This window comes from Drosophila takahashii, chromosome X (assembly GCF_030179915.1).
Source record: "Drosophila takahashii strain IR98-3 E-12201 chromosome X, DtakHiC1v2, whole genome shotgun sequence".
Taxonomy (NCBI): domain Eukaryota; kingdom Metazoa; phylum Arthropoda; class Insecta; order Diptera; family Drosophilidae; genus Drosophila; species Drosophila takahashii.
In genome coordinates, this window is record NC_091683.1 from 6,280,936 (window position 1) to 6,301,273 (window position 20,338).

At 45.4% G+C, this 20,338-nt stretch overlaps 2 protein-coding genes across 13 annotated transcripts in view; one reads left to right on the forward strand and one right to left on the reverse strand.

Annotated features, from left to right (window-relative positions):
• Nucleotides 1-20,338, forward strand: part of LOC138913903 (uncharacterized) — a 164,479-nt gene that overhangs the window by 70,025 nt on the left and 74,116 nt on the right. The gene's annotated exons all lie outside the window — the stretch shown is intronic.
• The window catches only part of LOC108054402 (smoothelin), a 35,670-nt gene that overhangs the window by 11,648 nt on the left and 3,684 nt on the right, over nt 1-20,338 (reverse strand). For 6 of the 12 annotated variants that reach the window (XM_070218611.1, XM_070218610.1, XM_070218608.1 and 3 more), the window contains 8 exons: nt 16,866-17,259; nt 14,243-16,408; nt 13,802-14,113; nt 8,034-13,259; nt 7,444-7,974; nt 7,245-7,384; nt 1,102-1,263; nt 759-834 (listed from right to left, as the gene is read on the reverse strand). In XM_070218611.1, coding sequence (XP_070074712.1) covers nt 759-834; nt 1,102-1,263; nt 7,245-7,384; nt 7,444-7,974; nt 8,034-13,259; nt 13,802-14,113; nt 14,243-16,408; nt 16,866-17,154 — 8,902 coding nt within the window. In that variant the 5' untranslated portion in view covers nt 17,155-17,259. Of the gene's footprint in view, nt 1-39; nt 574-758; nt 835-1,101; nt 1,264-7,244; nt 7,385-7,443; nt 7,975-8,033; nt 13,260-13,801; nt 14,114-14,144; nt 16,409-16,865; nt 17,260-20,338 lie in introns of those variants that run through there. The other 6 variants (XM_070218613.1, XM_044393138.2, XM_044393150.2 and 3 more) reach the window with 4 other exon arrangements.

Consider the following 20,338-nt stretch of genomic DNA (forward strand, 5'->3'; position numbering starts at 1 on the left):
AGACTTAAGACTCGGAACAAGAACGCAATAAAGCAATCAAAAAAACTCAGGGGGAGGGACGATAACTGCTCAGTTGAACGAATATTTAATTAGGGTAATAATGGATAACCTAAGGTATTTCCCTAAAATACCTTATAAACCCATCACCATGCTTTCCGATTCGCACAACTGGACATCGATACAAATCGAACAATTTAACGATCGATGACTTTTGTCTTGGGCGTACAATGGATCGATTCCAATTCTATGTGGGTCTTCGAGGTGAGACTTTCACTGAGCGACGAGAACATTGAACGATAGATAGATAGCTAGATATATAGATAATACAACAAAGTAACGATAGCACTATAACGATAAACGATGTGTGTGGAGCGCGACGAGGAAACGATAACGATAATGTTCATCGACTGTGGGGATTGGAACAATGGACATGACCAACATTGAAAAACGCTGGGTGCTGCAATACCTGGAGACTAACGGTAACCGAGAAGAAGAACAATCAAATCGGATAAACTTTCGTCCTTATTGGGACTTCAAATATCCTGCCTAGCTAGTAGTTGCTGTGCGCATTATCTACAAGATACAGATACAGAACACACAATATTTGTACATATCGATATCACTGCTTGTCCGGGTGGATGTCATCGAGGAAGTGTTGAGCTAATCCGCTGGCCTTTTTTCTTTATGTTTTCTTTCTTCTTTGGTTGGGTTATATTATGTATGTACTTAAGATACTTTATAGAGAGCGGGACACTCACCTTCGCGTTCCGCCATAAGTTCGCGTAGACGTGCACGGATCTTGCGACGCTCCTCGTAGGTGGACGCCTGTTCCAGCTGCAAGCGTTCGAGGATGGATGATTGGTGATTGCAAAGGGTATTATGAATTGGTGATGATATTCTAGATCTGTCCATTCGTCTGTCCGTCCGTCTGTCCGTCCGTCTGTCCGTCCGTCTGTCCGTCCCTTTATCCGTCCGTTTGTCTGTCCGTTTGTCCGTCCGTTTGTCCGTCGGTTTTTCCGTTCGTTTGTTCCTCCGTTTGTCCGTCCGTTTGTCCGTCCGTCTGTCTGTCCGTTTCTATGTATTCTACTAGGCATTACTCACCAATTGCTTGAGGACTTGCTCGTCCCAAATCTCCTCGATGTCACAAGTTGTACGTGTAACTGGTGCTGAGGAGCTGGAGCTGCTGACCTTGTTGTTGTTGTTGGTGGATGATGTGCTATTGCCGGACTTGCTGTAGGTATTGGTAATCCGCGTGGTCTTTACCTAAAAGCAAGAGAACAGAACAGATTAGCAGGCGTTCGATAGTATTTTAATTTTTTTTTATTTGTTTATCAACCGGAAAATTTCTTGTCTTTTTTTTTTGGGTTTTGTGTGTGGGTGAGAAACAAACGCCAGCTGTTTTGCTGGGGCCTGGCTAAATAAAGCACGATGAGCACATTCGCCGGCCACAGAATCCAATTATTCACTTTGCCAAGAGATGCCAACAACAAAATGTGGTGTTGCTTGGTGGCACCTCTTGGTGGATCGATTGATCGATCGATCGATCGATGGCCGTGATAAGGCAGAAACCGAAACAGAAACCACAAAATCAATTTGTCCTTAGCCGTGATTTTGCCGCATTTGCCACCCCCGCAGCAGCAGCTTCCGCCAGCAGTTGATCAATGTCGCTGCATACCTGTCGTATGCGTAATATGCCCAAGTATAATATACAAAGTGCGCATACGACACGTTGACCAAAGGTAAAGCCCCAAACAAAAGGGGAATAATCGCATTCTTCCTGCTTTGTTGTTCTTAAATAATTTATTGATGCTTTATGTGCTTGCTTTAAAAATATTCTTAAAATTTTAATTAAAATAAAAACCTTTTTTTTCAAGCTAAAAGGAAAATTAAAATGTTTCCTTCGACTTTCGACTTTTTTACTCTTAAAAAGCATTTAAAATTGAGACCATTCCCCTTTTAGGAGTTCATTGATATTGGCATAGCGACATCAAAATAAAAACGTTATCAGTGAATTTACGGTGAAAATTCATTTTAATTGCCCCAAAAAAGTAAAATGTGCCAATAAAATTTCTCTTTGTGCCGGCACATCAGATAAATCAGCTAAAAGCGTTTATAGACCCCCTGAATTGATGCCAAAATATTGATGCATATAGTAAATGTCTTTATAGATATATAGAGTGCAATTAAGTATACGCCGCGTTGGCCGCCTGCAATTTATGATGATGATGAAGCAAAGATGAAAAAAAGAAAAGAAAATGCTCTATGCTTTTGCTCTCTGGCTTCTGGCGGAATGAAAAATTGAAAAATTTCTAGTTGTTTATATCAATTTGACCAAATTTGGTCAGCGGCATGGGAAATTTTTCGTTTTCTTTTTGAAATTAGAAAAACTGACTTCCAACATGTTCGGAAAAACGCCCCCGCTCTTCCTCTTGCAACACGCGTTGCTATTTATAATTATAAATTATTTAGGCACACATACACACATTTAAATGAACGAGGAAAAGTTCCTCATATTTTCCTCTCCCAATTTTTCCCACTCACTCTCTCTCTCTCTTTTTCTCTGTGTTCTTTTGGGCCAAACTTTATATAATATTTTCGGTGTGTTGGCTTATAAACAAAATGTACCCAACAACAACAACAATCAAACCAAAATTAATTGCCAAACATTTTTACATTTTGTTATTGTTGTCAAAATGTGGGCCACAAAATACAAAGATTTTCAATCTAATTTCAACTTGATTTAATTTGTATTTTATTCTTTTTTTTTTTTGCTTTTGGTTTATTTTTAATAATTTCTTTTGTTGTTTTTTTTTGGGGGACTGAAAAGGCTTGCCAACTATTTGGCGCAATTCCGCCAAAGCGTAACAAAAATAGAGGGGTAGCAAACCAAGCATGGAAATCAAAATGGAAATTGCAAAAAGAAAACAATTAAAAAAATAGGGGAAGGGGGGAGTGCAGCTGACCAAAGCGTTCATTGCCAGTTAGCTGATTTTTCTGCTGCACTTGGCCATTGACTGTTGCTGCTGGTCAACATTTTTGTTTCTCTCTTCTATTTTCTATTTTTTTTTCGGCTTTGACACTGCCTGAAAATGTTGGAGAAAAAAAGGGGGTCGTTTGATTGATGGCCACCAATTTGTACCGGCAGCCAGACACTGTCGAAAAATGGAACACCTAATTATAGGTTTTTTTTGGGAATTTTTAGAAAATTTCTTGATCGGGAAAAATTAAAATTCTTTTAAGATTTTTACTACACTTGAAACTGTTTCCCAATTATATTCTACACTAAAGTCCAGCTTTAAATAACAATTTAATAATAATTAGATTCACTACTGTTTATTATTTTCATATTCAGTTTAAGCTGTTCAAATAATTTATTTTGCATTTATTTTTTGCCAAAATATATAAACCCAGCTTTTAGAGTCCCCTATTCTTTCAGTGTTCTTTCGTACTTTAACCGCTATTGACTTCCTGCGAAAAGAAAAACATTAAAACTCAACCAATCACACACGATTTTCCATGCGAAAGAGTGATGATTTTCATTTTGCGTTTCCACAAATTGACTTTTTTTCGTTTTCGATTTTTTTTTTGTGTTTCTTCTTTTGTTGTTCGTTGTGTTGTGTTGTTATTTGTATTTTTAGCTCGGGCAAAATGAGAAATTATTTGACATGCAAAATGCGAAGCAAAAAGACAAAGGCGAAACACAGCCAACACGCACACACAGTGATTATGAAACGGCAAAAAGCAGGAAGAAGCAGCCGACAGAAATGAAAAAAAAATGATTGGAACGATGGGAGTCGCAGTTAAGACTGTTTGACAAAGCACGATATGCGGCATATACACTGGATCCGAAACCATATATATATATGGTATTTACAATGCACAACTCGAACTAGAAAAGATATAGAGGGGCATCTAAAAAACATGCTAGTCGAAATTTGTGTTGGCTTAGCCTCACCGTTTCAGCTGTTTTTTAAATGTCGACGGGGCTTAAGTTATTATCCCCTGTGTTCCCGAAACCTCGAAAGATTTAAGAACAATATTTTTTGTTTCCCAGAGTCTACAAATATAATGAATGGCTCGTGTGATCTTATGTAAACTTATTATGATTCAGTGTTGCTTACTTTTTTTATATTCAGTATAGCCTACGGTCACACTAATTTTGTTCTTAAGGTTTTCTTGTATCAATTTGATATTATTAATTTAAAACTTTAGAGTTATAGGTATTATAGCTTAATAATTTCATATTTTTCCCCCTATATCATTAGCCATATTCCTAGGTTCCCTTTTCTGATGAAAAAGCTCGCTTCTTGAGTCAGTGTGATAGGGGCATAATGGAAACCGGCTTCCCAACTCGAAGCACTTGCAGCAGCAGCACCAGCAGGCGATGCTTAATCACCAAACGCAGAGTTGCTGAGCTGAAAAAGCGGGGAGGAGCTTGGGGAACTTGGGGAACTCAGGAGGTTGAAGCGGCGTTTGAGGATTTGCCGCTCTGCATGTTACGCTCAACTAAGTACAGGGGCAGCAGCAGCAGCAGCGCTGCACACCTGAAAATGGCAAACTGAAACGGCATTTCTCTACGTTCCAGTTCGATCGGTTGGAATATCGGGGATCCGTTGGGTTTGCCATGGGGTCTTGCCTTTTGAATGGGTCTGGAGTGATGATGATGGTCAGAAAACCCAGCATTATGATGGCTGACTACTAGTAATGAAACTTTAAGATCTCCAAGAATAATAACCCCTATCTTAGCTATTTGCAATTCTAAAGATTCTTTGAAGTTAAATATAATTCTATAAAAATAGGACATTTTCTGCAGCTGCATTTTTGTAAATTTTTTGATCGTAAATATCTATTTTATTTGCTTTTGCGATCATCTGGAACCACCTTGTTGGGATCAGTTTTATAGGCATGATTTGAATGACTTTTTCGTTCTCCAAGAGAAGATGTGCTTTATATGCAAATGCCAATGCGTTCGTTCAAACGCACATATATATTTGGGAGAATTCGTAGCATCGGCCGTGCTGTGGGGAATATATCTGTGGGAATCGGTATTTGGTTCACACAAGTGGAGGAAACGGGAACATCAGATGCCTGAAGTCCGCTGCACATGCACCCCCTTCCTTTTCTCCTTCCTCCCTCCTCCCTACTTCCTCCTCCTTCTCCTCCTTCTGCCATATATTTTGTGTTGCCCAAAAATGCTCCAACATAGTCCGAATAGTCCGTATAGTCCGTAAAAATAGTGCCCGTCGTTTGGAGCTATTTTTGTCGAAATTTTCCGTACGCTTGACGCTTGACGCTCTCATTCATGCATCCTCATCCTCCTGCTCTCCGCTCTGTTTTTAAATGTATTTATTTATTTATTTGCTCTATAGCTGGCAAGATGAGCGTGTCTGTATCTCGGCAGACTTCTACCTATATATATATATAGATATATCTATATGTGTACGTATAAATAGCTATATGTATCGGTGGATATAGATCTTTCAAAATATATATATATTTTGTATTGTATGTATAGAGAGCGAGAGATTTGTGGCGGTGTCGTCGCCTTTCAGGTGCATTTTGAGGTGTCGTGACAGGAATGCTTCGTTTTGCCAGCAAATTATGCGCACTAAAAATAATTGACAAAAGTATTTGCCCTCGCCACCCCATCACCACCCATCTTGCCCCATCCAACTTGCCCCATAAGCTGAAGTGACATGAAACTTACGCCTTGCTTTGCCTTTGCTTTTGCTTTTGCTTGTGCTTTGCTTTTTGCCCCTTGCTTTTGTGTGATGTTGCTCACGGGATTGGGATTCTCGGGATCTGCTCTTTTGCTGTTAGACGTAGACCAAATATGGACACTCGCGTTCGTTCACCATATAGCGATATAACGATAGTATAATAACAGAACTCTGCACAGTAAAAAAAACAAACTACAAAACTTGTCTTTTCTTATGCGCGCTTCTATTGCTTATTATTACTCTTTTTTTATATTATTTTCTATATTTTTTTTTGATCTGTTAACACAAGTGGTTCGCTTGGCACTCTTTTATTATGCTTTTTTCTTTGGCTCAGCTCTTCTTTTTGTTTGCCCGTGGTTCTTCGCACAAGTGATCGATGCCGCCTCTGAGTTTCTACTGACAATTTCGATCTCGATGCCGAGATGCGCTTCTGCCGCTGCCAGCTTCGCTGCCGCTGCCGGCAGCCTCTGCTAATGCCCCATTAAACAGCAGCGGAAGAAATAATAGAACTTTCTGAACAATATAAAATTTAATATTTTTTTAACGGGATTATGGAGACTTATTTATGAGTTAATATCAGAATTGATATTAAAACTTGTAAATTTATATAATTGGAATTTAATTTTTTTTTGTTAAACTTTTAATTGATAAATTTTAGACTTATTTATGAGTTCATATCAGAATTATCGTAAAATTTTGAATTTAATTTTTTTGGTTAACTTTTTACAATTTTTTAGTTATGGATCATAGCTTTTTATAGACATTTAAATTGCAAATTATTAGGGAAAAATTTTGTAATTTCGAATTAAAAGATTTATTGTTATTTTTAGCGCTCTAGACGCTAGCATAAATTTTAACCAACTGAATTTATTTATTTTCAAAATTCATGATAAACTAAATGTGTAGGTTTCGATTTAATATACAAATGCATACAATTTTGGAGATGTAACGCCATTTTTTCTAAATGGCTATGATTTTTTTTTTTCATAAAATTACTGCATCAGAAAAAATACCCTAAGGAACAAAATATATAAACTGATCTGTGCTATTCTAACGGCCGTTGCTGTTTTTGTTGCTTTCTGACCAGCCAGGCATTGCTCATCTATCGCATCTCCTCGCACATCGCATCACGCACACGGCACACACAGGCCGCCAAGTGCCACACTGCCACACAAGTGCGAACGGGACGGGCGGTGGGGAGAGAGGAGAGAGCAACGGTTGTTGCACACCAAACTTACAAAAGAGAGATGGGGGGAGAGCGAGAGCACGCGCTCAGTTAACGGTTAATCGAGCACGTGCACGTGCTTGCGCGCATCATTGAGGTTAGGTTATGCTTGCATGGCACTTGCAGCAACAAAGACTGACTAAAACGTGCAACAAGTGCTGGGAAAACGGTAATAAAATACGGCTTTTGTCTCAAATGCAGCCTCGCATGGGAGATAACTTGGCTAAAGCGCTTTTCTGGGGACAGTGCATCGTTTTTTAGATACAAATAAGATGATTCTGTGGGCTTATTTTACTCACCCCCTGACTGTTTAGACGCTGACCCGTGGCGGTGGGTGGCAGCATGCTTTCCACTCCCTGCATAATGACACTGGCTCCCAGGAATTTATTGAGCAGAGCACGGGCCTCGCGATCCTCGCTGGTATCGCCGGGTTCCTCCACTGAAAAATTCCAAAAATACAGTAAGGGAAATAAGATAGGGTTTGTATTAAATTCTCACCATTATCGGCATTTCGCATACGCTCGAGTACATCGTCCACACTGGTAACCTGACGCTGATCGGCACTGCTGTTGAGGAATGATCGTGTATTACTGGATCTGGTGGTGCTACTACTACTGATGTGGCTCTGATTTTGACGCATCTGCGGGGCCTCGATGACGCTGCAGACCTCGTTGGACTCGCTATCCTCCTCGGTCTCATCCTCGTGCCTCACCACCGACTGACTCGAATGGGTGGACGAGGAGGACTCCTTGCGTATGAACTTCTCGCTGAGCTCCTTCACCGATCCGCGACGCACATATCTGGCATCCTCGGGCAGCGATTGCTGGGATTGCTCCACCTTCTTGAACTCCCGCACCACGCGGGCATCCAATTCCGGAGCTGTCGAGCTGTCGTCCTCATCCTGAAGCTGCTGCTTTATGGCAGCCAGTTCGTCAGCGTTGCTCGAGTAGATCAGCTCCTTGCGCTCGTGACGAGGTGGCGACTTGTTGTCCGAGTAGAACTGCTCCTCGATCACATAGCCTGTGACTTCTAGATGGGTATAGGATTGACTATGAAATAAGAATCTATGCTTCAAAGGTTCTACTCACCTTGCTTGGTCTCCTCTGCCGGTGGTGGCGTTGTCTTCTTCTTGAGTGCCCTAATCCCGAAGAGCGGCAGTCCGTTCTCGTCCGTGGGTCCCACACCATAACTGGAGGTGATCGAGTCCTCTTCGCGCTGCTTGTTCCTTGTGTTGGTGGTGCTGCTACTCGAGGAGCTAGTGGTGGTGCTGGAGCTGGTCAGGGTGCGTGTAATCTTGCCACTGCTCGAAGTGGTACTGGAAGTGGATCCCTTGCGGGTGGTACTACTACCATTGGTTTGACCCTTGAGCACCTTGGAGCGATCCGCCCAAATGGGACCACCTCCCTGAGCGGGTTTGCTGGACGGAGCAGGAGCATTGCGGGTAGTGGTGCTACTGGTGGTGGTGGTAACCTTGGTGGTGCTCCTTTCGCCAGGCGATTGCTTGCCCGGTGGACTAACGCGACGTTTCTGGGCGGGACTGGCACTTCTCTCCCTCGGCTTCACCGGCGGCTTGCCCTGGGGTGAAGTCTTACTACTGTCCACCTGTTCCACCCGCCGGCGACTCGTGATGGTGCGAACCTCCTTGGTCTTGGTCTCAGGACTCTGATCTCGCTTCTTACCCGGAATTGTGCTCGTTGTAATCGTAGTGGTTGTAATGGTCGTACCCGCATTGATCATGTTCTTGCGTATGAGACGCATTTGGGCGCGTATACGACGACGCATTTCGTAGCTGGCCACGGTTTCCAGGAGTTTCTCCAGTCTCGCCAAATCGAAGATCTCCTCGATCTCAGGAAGCTCCGAATCGGAGGCGGAGTCCTCATCCTTACCCTTTGGTTTGGATGTCTTTCGCGGCACATCGAACTTGACGGCTGCATTGGGATTGCGTGGCTCTACGGGAGAATCATCCTCCACCGAGGACTTTCGGGAGTAGTGACTCTTGCTGATCTCGAGGGAATCGCGTCGAATGTGCTCCAGTGAGCTCTTCGTGTGATCCATGTACGAGGGACGACGTCCAGTCGTGGGCTCGGAATCCACAGGAGATTCCTCAGCTGGCTCAAAAACATTCCGGCGGCTAGCCACATTGCGTCCCGTGGTGGTGATTGTCTTTTCTGTAACGGATTCAATGAGTGTGATTTCGGGTTCGTCTCTGGTTGGGTTAGTCGTAGTCGGTTTGGGGCTAGTTGACTTGGTGGTCGTGGTGGTGGTGGTGCTCGGGTGGTGCTCAGTGGTGGTGGTGGTTGTGGTGTTTAAATTGGTGGAGGTGCGTCTACTGGGCGATCGGGAAGGAGATCGCGATGGCGATGGGCTCTTTCTGTGGGTAGGTGGTGCTGGTCCCACCACCTCGACGTCCACATCGACATCTTGGACAACCCATGATTGCTGACTGATTTGCTCCATGCGCTTGGAAATGCTATTTGTCCTGGGTGCTGCAGGTGATTGGGCAGCGGGAGTTGGTTTCCTAGTTCCCGGCTTGTTCACATTGCTCACTTGATTTCTATACGATCTCTTCTCTTCCGAAATCAAACTGGTACTTGGACTTGGTCGACCACGATTCCCGTTCAACTTAGTTGGTGATGGCGTAGTGCTGGGCTTGCGTTCTGGGGTTCGTTGGCCAAAGACAGAGGGTCGGTTGAGTATATCCTTCTGACGCTTCAGTTCGATGGCTGTGGTATGTGTCTTGGTCATCGGTGAAGGTTCCTCATCGAATTCTTCTGCGGGGGAGAAGTCCGGCTCTTCCTCAGATTGTCTTGGTTCTTTTTGGGGTGTCTTCTTGGGTTCCTCTTTGGGCTTCAACCCCTTGGACTCCTTTCTGTTTTCCCTTTCAGGTTCATCTTTGAGCTTAGTTAAGGGTTGCTTAGGCGCATCTCTTTGAGGTTGCTTCTTGGGCTCCCATTGTGATACTTTTTGTGGTAGCTTTGCCTGATATTTGGGCACCTTGGCAGGTTCTTCTTTGAGCTTGGTTGGTGTTTCTTTTTGGGTTACCTTCTTGGAATCCCTTCGTGTCTCCCTGGTTTCTTCAGTTTGTTGCTTAACATCCCTTATGGTGGTTTCCTTCCTGGTCACCGAATGGCTTAGCTCCTCCTCGGTGTCCTCCACTTGGCTAGTTTGATTGCCATCCTCTACATCCGTATCGCGATCCAGTTCGGGCTCCGACTCCTCATCCAACTCGCGCTCAGGCTCGCTTTGCCGGGAGATATGACGCTCGATGTTGGCCACCAAGCGTGGCGATTTCTGCGGCATGGTGGGCGCCAATTTCTCGGCTGTGTCGATAAATTTGTGCACCTTCTGGGAGACACTCAGTATGCAATCGTCCCGCCGAAGCTCCTCATCGATCTCCTCCAACCCGGGGCGTTCGATTTCCGGTCGCGGAGAGAGCGAAGAAGGTCTAATTACGTTCTCTGCCGTCCGCAGGAACTTGTCAACCTTTTGGTTAATGCTAAGCAGACACTCGTCGTTCTCGGGAATCTTGGCATTCGTATCGAATTCCCTGCTAAATGGTGCGGAGACCCGGGGTTGCTTCACCTTTTCGGCCGAGTGCGTGAATCGCGAGACCTTCTCGTGGACACTCAATAGACTCTCGTCCGTATCGGGTGTATTAACGGGATAGTCCAGGCTCTTGGGAGCCTCCACAGTGGGATTGTCGAGTATCTCCACCTCAAGGCCATTGGAGCTGCGCAACTCGGAGATCTGACAGCCCACATACGTCTGCGATTCCTCCTCGAAAATGGGTATATTTGTGACCTGTGGCTTGCGACGCGGTTCATCGTCGGGCTCCTGGACGACATCCGGATATCGGGGCTTTCCCGTTTCCAGTTCAGCGGGCACGGGGGTAGGCACAATCCTATCCGGCGATGGTTCCCTGGAGCTCTTCGCCTGCTGAATGTCGATGATTACACCCTCTATATCGGTGGCCGTATTAATGCGCTGCTCGCTCAGATTGATCGTCTTGGTGGTGCAGCATTTACTGGGTCTACCACCCGGCTTCAGGCTACTCATCTCCGGCTGAGGCTTGCTGCCGCTCGCTACCTTGATGATATTCTCGCTGGTGGAGCGAGTGACCTTCTCGGTTTTATCGCGTCGCGTTACTCGGGGCACGGGGGCCGATTCCTTTCTCTCCGTCACCGGAAGCTTCCTAATCGGACTGGCAACTCCACCGGTGGTATTTGAAGGTCGCCTCTCAGTTCTCGGGGATTTGGGAGCCGTGTGATCTATGATGATCTCCGTGTGCACGGAAATGTTGCTAGATCGACGGCGTTCGTTGTTCAACCTCGAGGGACTGGCATCTGGCGAGGTAGAGTCTCCATCGACATCGTCCTCGGGGTTTCGGGGTTTTCCACCCGGAGTGGGTGTTCGGTTCTGCTGCGGCGAGGTCTTTTGCTTGCGCGGCGAAGAACGAAGACGATCCTTGATGGAGGGTGTACCATTTGAGTCGCTGGGCTTACGACGCTGAGTTGTTGTCGTCCTCGTGGTTTGAGTCTCCTCCACCAAGCTATCCCGCTTGCGAGCTTGAGTCAGCGAGTCCTTGCGAGGACTCTTTGCAGCCGGAAGCTTTGATTGCGGCTCCTTGGTCGAAAGTGGTTGCTTCGTTTTAGTGGTTTTCGTAATGCTCACAGCGGTCTTCTTCTTCGTCTCCGGTTCTGATTCCTTCTCGGGCTCCGATTCACTTTCGGGTACTTTCTCCGGCAACTTTTGTGTTGGCTTTGTGCTCTTTTTCGGGGTGGTGGGACTTGGAGTGCGTGGCCTCTGACTGATTTTCTCCACAACAGTTTTCCCCTGGCAATCAATGATCTTTTCGGTCACAAAGCTCGACTCCAGCTTGCTTGGAATCTTTCTACCAAAGGTGGGAGAGGGAGATGGAGACTGGGAGTTCTTGGGAACTCTACGTTCGGGAGAGGGAGATTTGGAACCCTGCTTAGTAATGATAATGGTGGTCTCTTCATTCACATTAATAGTCTCGGCATCCTCTTTAGGATTCCTGGGCTTCTCCTTGGGACTGTCTTCTTCCTTTGGATGCTTGGGATACCTGGAAGTTTCTTCCTTGGGAAGAACAGGAGTCTGTTCTTTCTTTGGAGCCCTTGGAGTATCTTGATCCTTTTTAGGAGCTTTGGGAATCTCTTCCTTAGGAGTCACCAGAAACTCCACATCCTCCGACTCGGTCACATCCACGAGGAGCTCCTCTTCCACCTTAATCTTCGGCTGCGTACGTACCACAAATGTCTCCGTCACCCGACGGGGTTTATCATCGTCATCATCATCGGGACAATCTTCGATCTTAACTTGGATGGTCTCTATGGTGGTATGGGTAACACTATCGTCTTCCCGATCGTCGTTCGGTTTCGGGGTGAAAGTTCCCTGAGTATCGCCATCTTCCTCCATACCCAAAATTTGGCGACAGCGATCCTCGAAGGTCTCACGACGAGTCAAACCCTTCTTCCGATAGGTGGGTGCCTCCTTCTCTTCGGGTTGCTCCGCAGCTTCAGTAGTTTTGGACGGGAATCCACCATCTGGACTTTCAATGGTCTCCTGCGGCTTTGTTTTAGGCTCATCCTTACCTGCAGCCTGGGGTTTCTTTTCGTAATTCGTCTGATTTTGGTTATCTCGTTCGTTCGTTAGAAATTCTTCGTTTAAATTGTGGGTAGTTCGTTTTTGGGTTGTGGTAATGGTGCTGCGAAATATCTCTTCCTCGTCGCGTCTTTGCTTGCTGGTTAGATCCTGCTTTTCGGGACTTTGCCGAGGTGAAACACGGGGTAGTCCGGCAGCTTTTTCGGGTGTCTGGTTACGGGGTATTTGCTTCTCTGGACTTTGACGCGGAGAAGCACCAGGTTGGCTAACTAGAGGAACCTTCTCGGGACTCTGGGCTCGGGGTAATTGCTTTTCGGGACTCTGACGGGGAGAGACTTTGGGCTGAGCCTTCTCGGGAGTCTGGAAACGGGGTTGCTCCTTTTCAGGGCTTTGCCGAGGAGTAGCCCTAGGCTGCGGCTTCTCGGGACTCTGAGCCCTAGTGGTTGACGGTTTGCCGAGACTCTGAGATGCCGACAAAGTGGGCAAGCCCGGAGCACCGCTCATCTGTTCAATGAGAAGCAACTCGTCGATCGAAAGCTCTCGATCCTCCGGCTGAGAGACGCGACGACCCTCAAAGGTCGTTTCCCGCTGCACCGGACGTGGCTCCACAGTGGGCGACTTGGAGCTACGCCTCAACTGAGGCTCCGCTTCATCCTGGTGGGGCCTCCTCATTGGCTGGGGCTTCTTGCTGGCTGCAACGGATGAGGGCATAAGACTGGGGGACTCTTCTACTTCTTCAACCGTTCTGTGTGTGCTTAGGTGTTTCATTCACAAGTTGTGTCTACTGATGGCAAAGCCCGTTGTTAATTGGTTAGGATTAGTTACAACTACTCTGGCTCAAGCTGAGCTGTTAGGCAAACTCTACGATATTAGGCAGGCACAGGCACGGTCTCAAGCAAATACACCCATTAGTGGAAGCTCGAGAGGAAGAAGAGGTTAGTGGATATCTCTCATTTTGCAACCCAAGTAAGTAGTTGACTTCCCAGTTTCAGTGATTCGGTGCAATTTCAATTTCGTGTGTTTTGTGCTTTTTTTTTTTTTTTTTTGGTCAAGACATTGAACATTGAACATTTCAGAGTTGCGGTTTTTGGTAAACAGTTTTCAAGTATATTTATTTGCAAAAAAATCCAAAAATAAAGAAGTATAGATAGCATAGTAGTTAGGTGTACAGAGTTTCTTGATATATTTTTTTTTTGGCAATTTGTCGGGTAGTGGAGTTGAATTCAAGCCTTACCAGGGGTCCCTGAGCTCTCGGGCGTCTCGGGGCTTTCCCCCTCGTTTCCCAGCTGGTAATATTGACGCCGCACACAGGGTGCCTCTTCCACCACCATTGCCTCGTTAGCGCTCAGCTTCACCTTTTGGATCGGCTGGTTATCGAAATCAGGATCGGGTTGTTTCTGCTTGTTCTTGGAGGTGGTGGTGGTTGTTGTTGTTTTGGTGGTGGTTAGTGTTGGTTCGTTGTTAATAGTAGGAGGAGTAGTTGGTGGCAGAGAGAATATATCGCCGGGCTTAGTGGTAGTATACGTATACTGTGATAGCTTGTTATCTGAAGGATATACATTCATATACATAGTTCATAGTTCCAATATTTATATAGCATATATTATATTCATGTGGTTTCTCAAACTTTTGTTTTTTTTTTTTTATTTATTTATTTTTTTTTTCTAATTCGTACCTGGTGGTGCGGAACTGGCTGGTGGTGCGGCTGAGGTGGGTGAAGCTGGTGCTGGACTGGGACTGGACTTGGTGGTGCTGCTAATGGTGGTCGTGGTGGTTATTGCTCCTCCTCCTGCTGTTTTCGGAGTGGGCGACCTGGGCTCACTACTGGGACCTCTGGACACCGGTGGCTTGGTGGTCTTGGTCTTGGTGGTGCTGCTAGTGGTGCTGCCACCTGTCTGATGCCTGGTCACAGTGGTCGAGCTGATCCTGCTCGATTCCGAAGGCGCCTGGCTGTCATGGGAACCCTCTCGCATCTCCCGTCTGAAGGTGCGATTCGAGGAGACACTCGATCGTGGCGTCTGATGGTGGTGGTGCTGCGAACCCACCGAGGTGGTGCTGTCCGCCGGCGAACTGCTGCGCAGTGAGGCGGCAAAGGCCCGATGGGCGGCATCCACCTCGCGCTCCTTTTGCAACTGACGGCGAGTCAAGGGCTCCGAAGTGGTGCTGGTCGTCTTGGTGGTGCTGGTGGTGCTGGGACGGGACTGACTTGGTTTGCCGGCTGGTCCACGAGGCGAAGCATAATCCTCGCGTGGCTGAGATCGTCGAGGACTTCCAGATCGAATGCCGGAAGGTGAATGTTCCACCTGTGTCTCAATTATCCGCTCCGTGTTCGTTTTCCTATTGGCACTCTGATTGCGACTCACCGTCTTGGAGGTCTGCAACACCTCGCCATCGGGACGATCGGGGTGGTTGGTGGTTGTGCGCACCGAGGGAAAGCCGTGGGTGCTGAAATCCTCATCCACCGGATGACGTCTGGTGGTTGTGGGTTGTTCCCAACTGGGCGATGGAGCCTCCCTCAGCTTCTGGGGGGATCTCTCGTGGGGTGACTGGTAATCCTCACCCAGCACCTCCGTTTCGGTGGTGCGCTGTGAGCTCGTCTGCTGCTTCACCTGGCGGCTCTTCTCGGAACGCACCACCACCACCTCTTCGGTGCCGGGCCGTTGGGAGGCATACTCCTGGGTGGGCTTATTCGGACGCACCGAGGGAAAGCCATGGGTGCTAAAGTCTTTGGCCGGCGACTGGCGTGGTGAGTGGGTGGTTGTCGGTGTGGTTGTGGCTGAGGGAACCGGTGCCTTTTGCACCACCCTGGACAAGGGCTGACCACGATCGTCGTACTCCTCCACCGTTTCCGAGGTGGTCTCCGTGGAGAATCGCCGACTGGACTTCTTCACCGAGGAGAAGCTCTGCGACTCCGTCACATGCTTTTGCTCCACATTGTCCACCACATCGCGAACCTGACTATCCTGCACATCCTGAGCTCGTCGCTGATTGTGGGTCTGATTGTGGGTCTGATTGTGGGTCTGATTGTGGGTTTGAATGTGGGTTTGATTACGGGTCTGGTTGTGGGTCGTCTGACTCTGACTCGGAGTAAGTTGCTCCGTCTCGTAGCGCTTGTTCTTGACAATGGTGCCATCGGGCAGTCGCTTAACCGTGGTGATCATCTTGACATTCGGCTTGGGATACTCCACCGTATTGGAGATGATCTCGCCGGGCTGCTCCATCAAATGCTGGACATGGCGTTGATACTCGGGCGATGCCTTGTCCATATCCACATAGCGCTTGTTCTCCTCGTAATGCTGCTGGGTCTGGACATTCCGGGTGCTGTTGCTCTGCTCGCGGCTCTCCGAGAATCGCTCCTGTTGCTCCTGTCGCTGCAGTTGCTCCTGGCGGATCTGTTGCTCCTGTCGCTGCAGTTGCTCCTGGCGAATCTGTTGCTCCTGTCGCTGCAGTTGCTCCTGAATGCGCTGCTCCTGACGTCTTTGATCCTGCTCCCACTCCCGTTGTTGCTGCTGCTCCTGCTGATGATGATGATGATGATGTGGCTTCGGATTCGGCCTCTCCTGGCTGTCCAGCAGATAGCGCGGCTCATCGCCGCCATACTCAACGGTCGACGAGGAGGACACCACCTTCGAGGACGACGAGGTCGAGGTGGAGCTCATCTTCATCTCGGTGCGACCGCTGGTCTCATCCCCGAAGACCACCGTCTCCTGGAGTTGGGTCTTTGAGCTATCCGAGGCCTGCTTCACGAAGTTCTTGTCATCGCCCTGATGCGAGGCACTCGAGCGCTGCTCGTTGCGACCTTTGAACTCGGCCAGGCCACCACCATTGAGCTTCTCCACGCCTGCGATTGTTGTGTCGGGGGTTGGGGGTGTTCGTAGGTCGGTGGTCGAGTGGTCGAGTGGTGGACATGGACATACAGAACAAACAGATTTTGGGTTATACACAAAACTTCACCGACAAGGGACAAGGGTGTTAGGTTGGTTAGACACTTGATGTAGACTCTGCCGATCGACTGTTTTTTTTTTTTTTTAATTATTTATTATTTAAATTCCTAGCACTACAAGTTAAACTTATATATGTTTGTCCTAGTCACGGTTACATCTCTAGCCTTTTGATAACCCCTGATTGTATTTACGACTGAAAATCATAATTAATTTTTATTTTTTTATTTTTTTTTTTTGTTAACCAAGTTTAGTTTGAAAACCAGTCAATCAGTGAACTTCCCAGCAAGTGTCTTCTATTGATGCTAGCCAGACAGAAAAGGGGGGCTACCACCAAGCATTAGAATCCGGACTCACCATCTGTTTTGGCCAGAGTTTCGGTGCGATAGGCCCGTCCATCGGGACTGACCTCCGAGGAGGTCTGCACATCCCAGCCGGTGGTATTCGGCTGGCTCAGCGTCATCGAATGGAAGCGCATCTCGTGCGTGGGACTGGTCGAATCACGGACCTCCTTCGACTTCAGGCTCTGGAAGTTCTGGTCGAGCAGGGCGTCCCCGTGGCTGGTGGCCAACGGATCCTTGCCCGCATAACCGGCCAGCTGGTTCACGTTGCCATGTCCGTTTCCGTTTCCGTTGGGCTCCGACATTGGGTCCGTTTCGTGCCTATAGAGGTTGCAAAGTCGCGACTCGCGCAGCTTATAGAGATGCGATCGGATCTGCTTCTTGCGCTCGCTGTCCTCGGACTGCTGCCACTGGAAAGGAGGAGAAAGGGAAATATTTTATTATAATATCGAAGAATATAATCTTTAAAATAGGATAGGTATAACTAACCCGTTATAATCTTGAAAATAATAATGATATAAGGGTTCTATTATAATCCTAGGTATAACAAATCTTATAATCCAAAAAAATTATGAGATAATAATAATATAAGGGATCCATTATAATCTCTAAGAATATAATCTTTAAAATGGTATAGGTATAACCAATACGTTATAATCTTGAAAGTTATGAGATAATAATGATATTAGAGGATCCACTATAATCTTGAAAATTATGAAATAATAATGATATAAGGGATGCTTTATAATCTTGAAAATTATGAGATAATAATGATATAAGGTATCCATTATAATCTTGAAAATTATGAGATAATATTGACATAAGGTATCTATTATAATCCCGAAAATGGTATAGCTAAAACCGCTAAAAGAATCCTGTATAATCTTTAATATGGTATAAGTATAGATAATACAAATTAATATTTTCCAGTGTAGATCTCTCAATATCTGCTCTCTTTCCAAGTATATCACCCATTTACGCTCTCTAGATAGGCAGGCACCGTCCTTGGGCCAATTAAAACCAAGTGAACTCGTGATCAAGTGGAGTCCAAGTGGAGTGCAGGGAGCCCACGCGCGTCGCTTCCAGCGGCTTGGATCGCCTTTTATGGCGCCCCCGGGCCACTAAACAATTAGCCGGTCAGCCAACACAACAAATGCAGCCAGCCATCTCGGACTGACTCAGCTCGGTTGCCTTATAGACAGAAATCGAGTCGAATTGAGTCGGGTTTCTAGCCAGGGAAATGATGATGATAAAGATGACGCCCCCAATAAGTTCTCGGATTTCAATGGCAGAAGCAGCCGATGACCAAAAATGGCTGGGATTAGCGTAAGGGTAACAAATTGGATGATTCAGATACACGAAATGATTGATGGAGATTGGTTTTCAATAGTAATAAACAGAGATACCAAACCTTTCCTATGAAATAAATTCACCTTAGTTTATCGAAATTAAACAAAGAATCGATGACAGGTTTACGGGAATTTGCTCCATTTACTCCCTTATTCTCTGGAATTCTTAGTTCCACTTATCGGAACGGAATCAAATTGAATCGAAATCGAGGGCTGACGTTTCAGCTTATAAATAAAACATGGAACAATTCCGACTGACCGATAAGCGGATCGTATTGGCCGCAACAAAGAGCCTCGTATATGATCGTATTTATTTAAACAATAATCTAGAAAGGTGGCAGACTTTATAGAGGTAGAAAGAGATAGAGACGATTAGTTAGCAAACAAATTGAGTGAAGTTGAAGCGGTGATATCACCTCACCTCACAACACACGACCAGTTTCGCTTTAGCGGAAAAACATGTCAAATAACATTTGTATTAACAATAATGACACCTCGATCTGTATGTAGAGTGGGTGATTTGGCGTTGCTAACTGTTTAAATTTAGCCAAACTGAGGCCAAATGACAGACAAAGGGGAGACCTCCCGAAACCAGATGGAACTCTATTTCTGGGGAGGAAATGAAAATATGAATAATTCGTAGATTAGTAGTTAAGATCGGGCCTTAAATTTATGATGCAAATAGGAAGTGAAATTATGAATAGTTATTTTGAGATTTGCATCTAAAGAGGTAGGGGATTTTTAATGTAATATCTAGAAAATCTCATGACCATCTGGTCATTGAGATTCGTTTTAATTAGATCAGCTGGATACCATTAGTTTTAGTTTTTCACCCCCACCTTTCTTCTAGTTTCTTCTAACTCCCAGAGATTTATGATCTCTGGCGTTTCCCTAGTTATTAGCGAAATCTCATATTTTTGTGGCATCCCCCGGTTGATTGATAGCCATGTTGGTGCTTTCTTTTCTGACAAAACGGAACGACAGATGGCGCTGCCATTACTTTCAGCGCTTTCACTCGCCCAAATCAACAGATTCGAATTGACAAAATAAAACAAAAAAGCCGCGAAATCAAAGAGCTAAACATCTAAGTGTCTGTGCAAAAAAGTTTGCAACTCTGCTTTGTTGTTTTGTTTTTTCTTTTTGTTTGTTTGTTTGCTCGCTTGTTTGGTTGTTTGCTTGTGTGTGATTTTTTTGTTCAAGAACTGGTCGCGTGGTCGCAGTCTAGACCTGCGTCTTAAAACGCCTCTGCTTGCGCCGCTGCCACAGCCTCTGCCTCTCTTTGTGCACTGAGAAAAATTGTAAGGCAATATATAATAAAAGATTTTAAAAATTACAGCCTAAAGATCCATTAAAGTTTAAATTACTTTCAAAGTTTTAGATATCTTTGTATAATATTATTTCTGCAATATTTGATAATATATGATCTCTATTTTTTAATAAATATGATCTCTCTACCCCATTTAATATTTTAATTATTATAAGAAAATCTATTTAACTTAAGAATGGTTTTTATAAATATAAATAAAAAGGTTTTGGACACAGACTTTGATATATTTTGAAAAAAGGTTCAACATATATATTTATTTCAATTTACAAATTCTAAAAACGCCATTTCAAAGCTCCTAAAACCTCCTAAAATAAATTCTTAAAAAAACACTCTTCTTGAAAACTGTAAATTATTATTTTCAACTGGTTTTTCTCAGTGTAACTCAGCCCCTGTCTCTGCCTGAATGACGTAATTTCTAAAAGTACCGGGCCGTGATAACCAGTTGAAGAAGAAGAAGAAGAAGCTGATTTCGCACCTCTGCAGCGACGTCGGCAGCGGCAACCTGTTGACGTCGACGTTGACTGCGACTGCGACTGCGGACCTAATGATGGGATGGACCGCTCTTCCCTCTCGCTCTTCTCAGCTCAGGTCTCTCTTCCCGTCTCTTTCTGATGACGTGACGTGCGAGATTTCGTTGATGTGCGAATGCTGATAAATTATTTTGAAGTTTTTTCGCTTTTTAGTTGTTGTTTTTTTTTTTCATTTGTTGAGCTGTCGTGTCAGCAATGTTGACCTCCAACTTTGTTTTTTTTTTTTCGTCTTTTTGCGCCAAAAATCTTTTTGTTATTGAAATTAAACTTTATTAAAACTTAA